We start from the raw sequence: 11,970 nt of genomic DNA on the forward strand, positions 1-11,970 counted from the left end.
ATATTATATTGTTTGAAGCTTATCATATCATATTACCTTAATAAATATTATCTTAATAAGTATTAGATATTTTATATAGCCTTTTTATCCTTATCATCAAACGATTCTTAATTCCATTGTGCTTAACTCGACAATTATTATAATCTAATCAGATAGAACATTTCATTTCATTTACTTCCTTAAACATTCGTATACATTAGCAGCCACTCAAAATAATATGTAATATTTATCTGATTTGACAACACCATTTTATAATAATTAAATTTTATAGTTATCAATACATTATCATTTTCCATGCATGACATTGGAATTTAAAGGTAATCTTGAACATGAATTAATAAGGTAAGAATATACATATACTTTGTCCTGAATCTACACATTTCTCAAATTCTTTTTATGGTTAAACTCCAATTGTTCAAAATTGGTATCACCAAGCCTTCAGACAGCAAGAGAAGCACAATGGTGAAAAAGAATTGACTTTCAATCAGCAGTTAAAAAGTAGCTGGTAGATAAACCATGTCTTGGGAGGTTTCACACTTCTTCAACCTGTGATAACAAACTGTCAATAATCAAACTTGTATTATAAGTGTTTGTTTGGTTCTGTGGTAGAAAAAAGAATGTTTTTCAATCATTAGATTTTGTAAAAACTACTTTTGTTAAACTTGAGTTGAGGAGTTTCCACCGTGGAACCAAACAATCGGTGAAATAAGAAAGACCAATATAATTCTTCTGAGAGAAGGGTAAGAATAAATAACCTGAGGGAGGCTCATTAACTCATAAACAGCTTTCTTAGGAGTAAGTTCATTGTCGATAATACGAGCGACTGCTGTCAATACTGGCATCTTTACATTATACTTTTGCGCCAAAGCAATCACAGCTCCAGCCGTTGAGACACCTTCTGCAACCTGCGGGGAGTAAGGATGTTAATTTCAGTAACTGCCACTTCAATTTTGCATATTATAAGGCGCAAATGAGAACTACCTGATTCATGGAATTAAGTATGTCCTCGAGCTTTTCGCCTGATCCAAGACGCACACCAACAGTTCTATTTCTCGAAAGGTTGACAAAACATGTAAGCATTATGTCTCCAGTTCCTGACAGACCAGTTATTGTAGTTGGCTTAGCACCCATCTTCAAAAGATAATAAGAGAAAAGAGAAATATTAATGTTATTACATTTATTAGTTGCAAAGAAATAACTTATAGTAGCTTATATGAAGCTGGTTTTGCGGTAAAGAAAATTGATTTTGACTAAAAGTGATTTGAAGATAAAGTGACTATTAGACTCAAAAGTTACAAACCCTGTCTTCAAGTAGAATCAATTCTGAAAAGAATAATCAATTCTACTCAGAGCAATCAAACATGTCAGAATCAATCCTACACATCAACAACAACAACCAAGCCTTATCCTACTAAGTGGGGTTGGCTACACGGATTAACTTCTGTCATAATGTTCTTTTTAAGACCATGTTTCTACACACCCTAAATCAATTTTGGATGCTCTAAACGTGAAACCAAAATACACGAAATCCGTTTTTATAGCTTATTGCTCATATCATATGATAGGATCACTCTAGTAATCTAGCAGAAATAGTAATAAAACAGTAATAATGATGCTGAAAAGATGTCTGTATTACTATAAAAGGAGCTAGAGTTCATATGGGATCTAGCTCATTACAAGATTCAGCAAGAAAAATAAAGAAGAAAGCTAGAAAAATGGAAAATGGAAGAGGCTCTTCGAGAGGCCTTGGCTCTCCTAGGTAGGAATTTATCCAAATCAAGCATACTGACATGAGAACATTCTCTCTGCATATATTGAGAGATCTGATTTCTCTCTCCTATCTGCCACCTGGCAGATCCCATGTGCACTCTAACAGAATTAGCTAGCTGTAGGAATTAGGGAATATTCTCTCCACCTCTCCTCCCACATTTTCTGCTATACACCTTACCATATCTAACAATACCCCCTCCTTCAATATTATCCTTGTCCTCAAGGATAAATTCTGGAAACTCCTGTTTCATTTTTTCTACCAGTTCCCATGAATTTTCAAACTCTGGTAACTGCTTCCACTTGATCAGCACTTCAAACTCTCCACTTTCATTTCTCCTGATCTCCCTAACTTCCTCAGGCACTGGTTCTAGGTGCCACTCTTCATTCATACAAGAGGGTAATGGTTGGGGTTCCACATTAGGTGCCACTGCCTTCTTCAGTAATGAGACATGAAAAACTGGGTGCACCCTTGTGTCCTCTGGCAGTTTCAGCTTGTAAGCTACTGCTCCCAGTTTTTGTAGAATTTCATAAGGACCATAGAATCTGGGGCTTAACTTCTGGTTGACTCTTTTAGCCAGTTTCTTTAACTTATAGGGCTGAATTTTCAAAAACACCATATCTCCTACCTCATACTCCACCTCTCTTCTGTGCTTATTTGCCTGATTTCTCATGACATCTTGAGCTTTTAGCAACTGTTCCTGCAACTCTCTGATCATAACATTTCTTTCAGCTGTCAACTTATTTACCTCATCTACTGCTGAAACTTGGGCATCTCCCCTTACTAACACTGGTGGAGTCCTCCCATATAAGGCCTCAAAAGGTGTGGTTTTCAAGGATGCGTGGTAATTTGTATTATACCAATATTCTGCCCAGGCCAGCCATTTAGGCCATTGTTTTGGTTTGAGTCCAGTCACACACCTTAAATAGGTTTCTAAACACCTATTGACCACCTCAGTTTGCCCATCAGACTGAGGATGGTAAGCACTGCTGTATTTTAATCTAGTACCTGCTTGTTTAAACAACTCAGACCAGAAATTGCTTAGAAACACCTTGTCCCTGTCAAGACACTATAGAACTAGGGAATCCATGCAGCCTTACTATCTCCTGGATGAACAGTTCAGCAATGTTTTTAGCAGTGTATGGATGACTTACAGGGAGAAAGTGAGCATACTTTGTCCACCTATCTACTACCACCATCACAGTGTCCACTCCTTGGACCTTGGGCAACCCTCCTATGAAATCCATGGAAATGTCACTCCATGTCTGTGTTGGTATAGGTAGAGGTTGTAATAACCCTCCTGGACTCAAAGTTTGATACTTGTTTCTTTGGCAAACTTCACAAGCCTTGACATACTCTTGTATTCTTTTTCTCATCCCCTCCCAATACACCACACCAGCAATTTTTTTGTAAGTCCTGAGGTACCCTGAATGCCCTCCAACAGCTGTGTCATGAAACTCATGCAGAATCCAAGAAATTCTGGGTGAATTTTTTGGAATTACAATTCTGCCTTCATGATACAGTCTCCCTCCTTTAAGCTGGAACCCCTCTTGGCTGCAAGGATCAGCTAATAAGGCTTGCACCACCAATTTCAACCTATCATCACTTTGTACTTCCTCCTCTAAACCTTCCCAAGCCTCACATTGAATAGTAGTGATGTGCACATACTGCATCTGTCTTGACAAAGAATCAGCTGCATTGTTCTCCTTTCCTGGCTTGTATTTTACTTCGAAATCAAAACCTAACAGTTTTGAAATCCACTTCTGTTGTTCTTCTCCCATTGTTTCTGTTCAGTGAGGAACTTTAAACTTTTCTGGTCTGTATGAACTTTGAAATGTCTCCCTAGTAAATAGGGTCTCCACTTTTGAATTGAGACTACAATAGCCATGAGCTCCCTCTCATAAACTGACTTCTGCTGAGCTCTGTCAGACAAGGTCTGACTCATATATGAAATAGGCCTCCCTTCTTGCATCAAGACAGCACCTATCCCCTTACCTGATGCATCAGTTTCCAAGATAAACTCCTTGTCAAAGTCTGGCATAGCTAGTACTGGTATGGTAGTCATTGCTTCTTTAAGCTTCTCAAAAGCTTCTTGAGCCTCCCTACTCCATAAAACACTATCCTTCTTGAGTAATTGGGTTAGAGGCCAAGCAATTTTCCCATAATTCTTCACAAATTTCCCTACGCCTCTTCCAGAAATGATGTGCCCAAGATACTCAACCTCCCCCTGTGCAAAATAACACTTCTTCTTATTTGCAAACAACTTGTGGTCTCTTAGTACTTTCAGAATTTCTGTCAAATGTTGCTTGTGCTCCTCCCTCCCTTTACTGTAAACCAGTATGTCATCAAAGAAAACTAAGCAAAATTTTCTTAAATAAGGCCTCAACACTTCATTCATTAATGCTTGAAAAGTTGAAGGAGCATTGGTTAGTCCAAAAGGCATAACCAAATACTCATAGTGACCCTCATGAGTCCTGAAAGCTGTCTTGGCTACATCATCTTCCCTCATCCTGATTTGGTGGTAACCAGATTTTAAATCTAGTTTAGAAAATATCACTGCCCCTCCTAACTCATCCAATAACTCTTCAATCACTGGTATAGGAAATTTATTTGGTATGGTGACCTTGTTTAAGGCCCTGTAATCAGTGCAAAATCTCCAGCCTCCATCTTTTTTCTTGACCAATAAAACTGGGCTTGAAAAAGGGCTGGTACTATGTCTTATGATCCCTGCCTGCAACATTTCCTTCACAATCTTCTCTATCTCATTCTTTTGGTAAAAGGGATATCTATAAGGTCTGATGTTAGGAATATCAGCACCTAATTTGAGGGGTATAGCATGATCCTGTTCTCTGGGGGGTGGTAATCCTGTTGGTAAATTAAACACATCCTCAAATTGTTTGAGTAGCTCTTCCCATTCCACCAGTTTAGCTGTGACATCAACTGGTGTGGTTTCACTTGAGTGCAGGTAGAACCCTACTCCATCATCTGTCAGAGCTTTTAACATAGCTTTCCATGAAGCTTGTCTAGTACACAAGGCAGGGTCACCTTGTATGCTGTACCTCTGATCTCCTTTCTCCCATTTCAGACACAATTCACCAAAATTTGCTTCAATGTCTCCTAAACTGGCCAGCCAATCCATACCTAGTACCATGTCAGTCCCACCTAAATCCATCAAAAAGAAATGTTGTTGAAATTCAATGTCTTGCAGCTGGAATTTCAACCCTGCACAGACCCCTTGATTTCTTACTTTTTCACCATTTCCTACTTCAATCACATAAACTGGAGTTTCACTCACATCCAACCCTAAGGTTGACACCAACTTAGAATCAATAAAGTTACTTGTTGCTCCTGAATCAATCAAAGTCAGCACCCTCTTTTCATTCACAGTCACCCAAACCTTAAATGATTTGTTTGAAGTAAATCCCTCCTTACTTTGCAAAGACAATTGCAAAGTTTTCAATTCTTCTTTCTCTGCCTCCTCACTTTCTGATTCCTTGTCTGGTTCTGCTTCTTCAGCTTCCCCCCCACTACTTTCTTCACAAAGTTTCAAGACCATATTCTTGAATTTGCAAGTATGGTCCTTGTTCCACTTATCTCCACATTTGAAACATAACCCCTTTTTACTCCTCTCTTCCAGCTCTGCAGGATCTAATCTTCTTCCCCTAGTTCTGTCATGGTATCCTGTTCCCCTCTTTCACTCTCCTTCTTAGGGTTACTCATATCTCCAGGATCTTTGAACTTATAAGTCCCCCCTCTATCTTTCCAGCCAGTACTCCTTCTTCCTGCCACCTCATTCTTTTCTTCAATCAACAATGCTCGATCCATTATCTCTGCCAAATCCTGACTATCATATAACTTCAATTCAGCCTGGATTTCTTCTTTCAAACCATTTAAGAAAATGGAGTCCAACATCCCTCTTTCTTCTCTTCTTAAAGGAGCTACCAATAATTCAAACTTATCCCTGTATTCCTTCACCGTCGTCTTCTGTTTGTGGCTCAACAAGGGTCCTAATGGGTTATTCAGCAACCCCGGTTGAAACCTACGAATCACAGCTAATTTGAACTCCTCCCAAGTCCTCAATGGTGCTTGTTCTTCCCACCATTGAAACCAGTTTAGAGCTCGATCTTCCATCGCCAAAACCACAGCGTCCACCTTCTCTTGTGTACGAATTTCGTAAATGCGAAAATATCGCTCAACTCGCACCAACCACCCATACACGTCTTCTCCTTTAAACACCGGAATCTCCAATCGTCTTCTCCCTCCAAAGATTCCTCCTCTCCTATCGTCGTTCCCGTGACGGTGTCGTGGTCTCGATCTTATTGACGCTGAACTAAGATCGCTACCCTCGTCATCGTCTCCATCCTCGTCTCCATTACGCCGGTGACGTCGTGGTCGTCTCTCCTGCACGATCTGTCGTATTTGATCAACCGTGATTTGTGGTCTCGCTTGTTGATCTAATACTAGCTGACGAATTTGTTCCATGGATGCTTCCATGTTACCCATCCACTGCTCAATCAATTCTACACGTTTTTCCATGATGCTTCTCGTAATTACCATACACAAGGTAAATGAAACCAAGGCTCTAGATACCAAAATGATAGGATCACTCTAGTAATCTAGCAGAAATAGTAATAAAACAGTAATAATGATGCTGAAAAGATGTCTGTATTACTATAAAAGGAGCTAGAGTTCATATGGGATCTAGCTCATTACAGGATTCAGCAAGAAAAATAAAGAAGAAAGCTAGAAAAATGGAAAATGGAAGAGGCTCTTCGAGAGGCCTTGGCTCTCCTAGGTAGGAATTTATCCAAATCAAGCATACTGACATGAGAACATTCTCTCTGCATATATTGAGAGATCTGATTTCTCTCTCCTATCTGCCAGCTGGCAGATCCCATGTGCACTCTAACAGAATTAGCTAGCTGTAGGAATTAGGGAATATTCTCTCCACCTCTCCTCCCACGTTTTCTGCTATACACCTTACCATATCTAACATCATATGAAATCATTTGTTAACAGAGATCATTTTTACCTTTGTTGCTAGCCACCGTATTTCGGAACAGCCCTGAGAGACAAGAGCAGCCATTGAGTTGTTACCAAGATTCATACCTTCTACAATCCCAGCTGCTATTGCCAGCACATTCTTGAGGGCCCCTGCTATTTCTACTCCTGTAACATCACTGTAGTTATCACTTATCAGAGATTACAAGCTGAACATTTACATCAAAACTTCTCTATGTAGTTGTTCGACATATCAAGCATCAGAGAGAAATACAAAGATTAAATAGTGTTGTAAGAACTGGGTCGACCCGTTGAATTGGTCAATCTGTTGGTTCAAGCATGATTGGTTTTTAATCTGTCAGAACCAGATCAGCCCAATTCAACCAGTTCATTTTTATTTGTATACTTCTATCTATTTTATAGTCATCCAATTCAGCCGTTTGAACATTGGTTCGAAGATTTTATGGGTTCGATCTTCAGTTCAGTTTTTAAATCATTGGTCTAAACAAAGATGGAAAGAAGTCAATTTCATTTATGAATCTACTGAAGGTACCTTGATGTACTGATTCTTAATCGATTTGAAGCTAGTAGCTGCTGAACTGCATCTGCCAATTTTTTATCTTTGGATGCCACGACCATCGCTGTATTTTAAAATGGAACCGAATGACATAAATTATTGGCCTCCATGCTATCAAACGCATACTCAAACAAACATATTAACACAGGTAAGTAGCAATATCATTGTAACCTGTAGGCAGCTTATTCATCAATTCCAGAGCAAAAGAAGGCCCTGACAGTGCAACAAAAGGCTGGCGAGGATTTCGTAGTGCTTGAGGAATAATTTGAGCCATCATCCTTAGTGTATTAAGCTCCAGGCCTTTACTGAGAGATATGAATGGTAAGCCTGGATCAACATAATCAGCAACACTCTCAAGAAATGCTGCGCTGAACTGCAATATCAGAAAGAAAGATTCAGCCATGGTAGTCAATTCCGGATAGCGGCGTGGAGCGGTTGATCCCAATAATATGATAGCAGGATGACTGCTATTTGATCATATTTTAGACAAATTACATGAATAACTATAAACACGTGTTTAATGTAAAATTAAACAAAAAACTCAACTAATACAAGATTCATAAATAAAAGCACAAGGTTGCAAAGAAGAAAAAGAGGATCATCATGTATAGAAGTAAAACAGAGAAGAAAAAGAAAAACAGGAGGAACGGTTGACACAGAAAAAACGGAGAAGAAAAAGTTAGAACCAACCTGAAGAAAATGTGAATAAAAGACAAACTGAGAAGATAAAAAACAACCAGAAGAAAAAAGAAACGATAGATGCAGAGCGAAGAGAAGGAGGAACGATGACGGCTGCTGCAGAACGAAGAGCAGAGGGAGGAACGACAACGGCTGCTGCGGCTGAAGAACGAATTGCCGAGAGGAGGGAAATGTTACGCATGGTTTGTTTGCTGGAACTTCCAAAGAAAGAAACAAAGTGCAGAATCGATGAATGAAGGAAGGTTAGGGTTGAAGAGGAACTCAAAATTGATGGGAAACCCCAAAATTACACTTACAATGTTTTAAATTTAAGGGGTAATTTCAGTTTTTCGAAGTGGAAAAAGATAGCGGGCCAGAAACCACTCCTGCTCCCCGCTATTTGCCCTATAGAAGCTGCTACTCTGTTCTGCATCCGCTAAGGCTATTCTCATAGCGGCCAGCCTCCACATCGCTCCACTATCCCGTTATTGACTACTCTGGACTCAGATGGTGACATATTTTCCAAATGCTAAAGTTCATCAACAACAACAACTAAACCTTATTCCACTAAGTATGGTTGGCTCCATGGATAAAATTCCACCATAATGTTTTATCCAAGACTATGTTTCTATCCAATTCTGCCATAATGTTCATCAAGTGTATTTTATTTTACTGCGAAGACTCATCTTGGATGAAGAAACAAAAATAACAAGATTTTAAACTACAGTTGCAGTTATGCTATGATCTTTTGATATTACAGAGAGAGAGAAAAAAAAAAGGACAAATACGGATGCAATTGTGTTCAGCACAGTTACAGTGGCCTCCATAACATATATCATACAGCAATTTAAAACTATGAATACTAAAAGTACTATCCAAAATAAAGGAAGAAGAGATGCAAAATCAAATGACCTGAACAGGCACTGCATGCAAGCAGTAATCTGCATCACTCAAAGCAGACTTTGCATCAGTTGTTGCAATTACATTTTCCGGCAGTGTGTGATCCGGAAAGTAGTTACTGCAAAAGATAAAAGAGCAAATTCTCACACAATAGAACTGGCTGATGATATTAAATGACCACAACAGTTCATAAATTAACAAGTGTGAAAGAAACTAGCTACCGATTGCAGTGCGTCTCATTGATAGACGAGCAAACTTGAGAATCTCGAACAAGCATCACAACTTCTAACTGATCCTTTCTATTCGCAACATGAGCAGCCATTGCTGTACCAAATGATCCCCCTCCAAGCACTACAACCTATTCACCAACAACAAAACCGTTACATAAAAGCCACAACACAAACTGAATAAACATCATACGCAATATAAACAATTTAACCGCAATTCTCCGCAACATAAACATCACGAGTCATCATTTAACCGCAATATAAACATCATTGGCATCATTTAACCGCAATTCTCAACAATATAAACACCATTGGCATCATTTAACCACAACTCTCCGCAATATAAACATCATTGACATCATTTAACCGCAATATAAAGAATTAGAACATAAGTGATTTAAAACCTTCACTACACCCTACAACTTACAAACTTCCAATACGGTCGCGTAAAGGCTTATCGCAATTTGAATCGGTACACGTGTTGCGACAGTAATGGCTGTATAGCAGTAACGAACAGTTTGCAACTAATTTTTGAACAAGTTTCCAAATAAAAAAATGCAAAAAGGAAGAAAATGAATAAACCTTTTTAGTGCGTTGGAGCACATCAGTGTTGGACTTAGAGCGCCAAGACCTAGACCAACGAACCAGTTTCTCCCACGCAACCCTCACGACTCTTCTCCGGTCCCGGGTCGGGTCAAGACCGGTTTCCATAACCGGGTCAGGCTGTTGAGTAGGAGAAGGGGAATCAGTTCTTGTACAAGAAGGAGTATGTGTATGTGTGATGTTGTTAGGGGAAGTACTAAGCGTGAGGAAAACGGTGGATTTTGAAGGGAAGGGGTAGAATTTGGAAGCATTGTTGTTGAGAAAATGAAATTTTGGAGGAAAGAATGGGTTTGTTGTTGTTGTTGTTGTTGTTTGGTGTAAGGGATGTGAATAAGAATGAGATGATGGTTCCAATACTATGGAAGCCATTTTCAAACTTTGACGAGGAAAATAAACTGACTCTACCCTTTATGTATGAAGAAAAAATTCAGACTAGGTGTTTTTGGAAAATGCTAACATTAAGATGATCCCTTTTTTATTATTATTATCCTTTCGAAAAAAATATAACTTTTTGAATTTAAAAAGAATTTGATTTTAATACAGCGTATATATGAATAGTGAAAAATTAAAATAAATTGTGTATATAATAGAATTTGTGAATCACATTAAGCATTTTGCTTGAATGGTTAATCTCTACCCTGCATTGTACTCCTTTATTTTATATAAGGTTTGCATGGTCATGCATTCTATTTCATGTTATCATACACACATATTTATGGTATTCTACATACTCAAAGAGGATTATATGAGACCACTTTGAGTTTGATCGCAATTCTAGAAAGGTTGTAGTATTATCTTTAGTTTTTTTTTTTTGGCAATAATCCGTTAACGAATAAAGTGGATGTCCAATTCAATGTGTGCGGGGGGAAAAACTTGTGAGACAAGCCAGCATGTGCTAGAAGCAAGCCATTTGTGATGGTATCATTGAGATATCACAATATGCGCTTGACAACAGCTCGTTGTGACTTAGATGGAGAAGTTGTGAATTGGCAAGCTTTATTTACACTAAATGCAATATTGAGATGAAAGACTTCAGAATTAATGGTGTTTTGTATTGAGGGAGATAAGGACCCTACATAATTAGTTATTAGAGGGATTTCTTGAGTATTTGAGTATTGAGGTATATCTAAATCAATTAAAGGATTACGTGTGGTACAATGATGTTAGGATTGACTATAACATTAGGTTGAGAAGACTTTATCTGAGGTCTAGGACTGTTAGGGAGATTTTTATATTGTACAGGTACATTGATAGGTGATGAGTAGATGGTGTCAGCCTGAGGATAAATTCTAGTCAGTTGTGATGGAGTAGTAGACAAACTATCAGGTACAAACTGATGGATAATAAGACTAACCAATGAGTTTGTAGTGGACTCTGGAGAAACAGGAAAACTTGGCATATAAGGAAAGTGAATAGGCTGAGAAATAGTAGAGATATGACCTGAGGAGGTTAAATCTGATTGAAACATAATTGGATATGCCAACTGATGTTCACGAAAAATAACATCCCTGGAGATGAAGATTTAACCAACTTTTTTGAGACATTTGTGCCCTTTATGTTTGGATGAGACTCCTAAGTAGATGCATTCTTGGCTTCTCAACTCAAGTTTGTGTCTATTATATGGGGACCAGACTCTGATACTATATTAGAGTTTGGTCTAACTCATCCTTATAAAACTGGCTTGTAAGGTGAGGTGTGTCACTCTATATAAACTATTTCAAGACTCTATCTCCAACCAATTTGGGACTTGTGATCTTTCAAATATACCCTATCACGCCCAACACTTTGGATTTTGGTGCATGGATTTAAACGGTGGGTGGCCTAAGGTCCAATCGATAGGCTTTAATACCATAATAAAATTTATGAATCACATTAAGCATTTTTCTTGAATGGTTAATCTATATAATACATTGCACTTCTTTATATAAGGTTTTCTTAGTCATGCATGAATGTGCATGAACTTCGTAGCCATGCATTCTACTTGCACGGTTCTTTCATATTATCATGCACACATATATTTCACTAGATACATTTATGGTATTCTACATACAACACATATTTTTCTCCTGACAGAATATAACTTTTATAAAAATTAATTTATAACTCAATGCAGAGCAGAGGGCGAAAGTGGAACGATGCAAGTTTAACATATGCTTAAACTCATAGTGTTGACATACAATTCACTAAAAAAATTCTTTTGGGATGTAACATATTGA

At 38.2% G+C, this 11,970-nt stretch overlaps 1 protein-coding gene across 1 annotated transcript; it reads right to left on the bottom strand.

Annotated features, from left to right (window-relative positions):
• Positions 1–225: 225 nt before the first annotated feature.
• On the bottom strand, positions 226–10,209 carry LOC127118632 (glycerol-3-phosphate dehydrogenase [NAD(+)] 2, chloroplastic). Its single transcript, XM_051048862.1, has 9 exons — positions 9,734–10,209; positions 9,146–9,282; positions 8,937–9,042; positions 7,518–7,719; positions 7,323–7,410; positions 6,801–6,948; positions 982–1,131; positions 756–905; positions 226–546 (listed from the first exon to the last, which is right to left on the bottom strand). The coding sequence occupies exons 1-9, from the start codon at positions 10,121–10,123 to the stop codon at positions 532–534; spliced, it is 1,386 nt and encodes a 461-aa protein (XP_050904819.1). The 5' UTR covers positions 10,124–10,209; the 3' UTR covers positions 226–531.
• Positions 10,210–11,970: the final 1,761 nt, after the last annotated feature.

Source organism: Lathyrus oleraceus, chromosome 2 (assembly GCF_024323335.1).
Source record: "Lathyrus oleraceus cultivar Zhongwan6 chromosome 2, CAAS_Psat_ZW6_1.0, whole genome shotgun sequence".
NCBI classification, from domain to species: domain Eukaryota; kingdom Viridiplantae; phylum Streptophyta; class Magnoliopsida; order Fabales; family Fabaceae; genus Lathyrus; species Lathyrus oleraceus.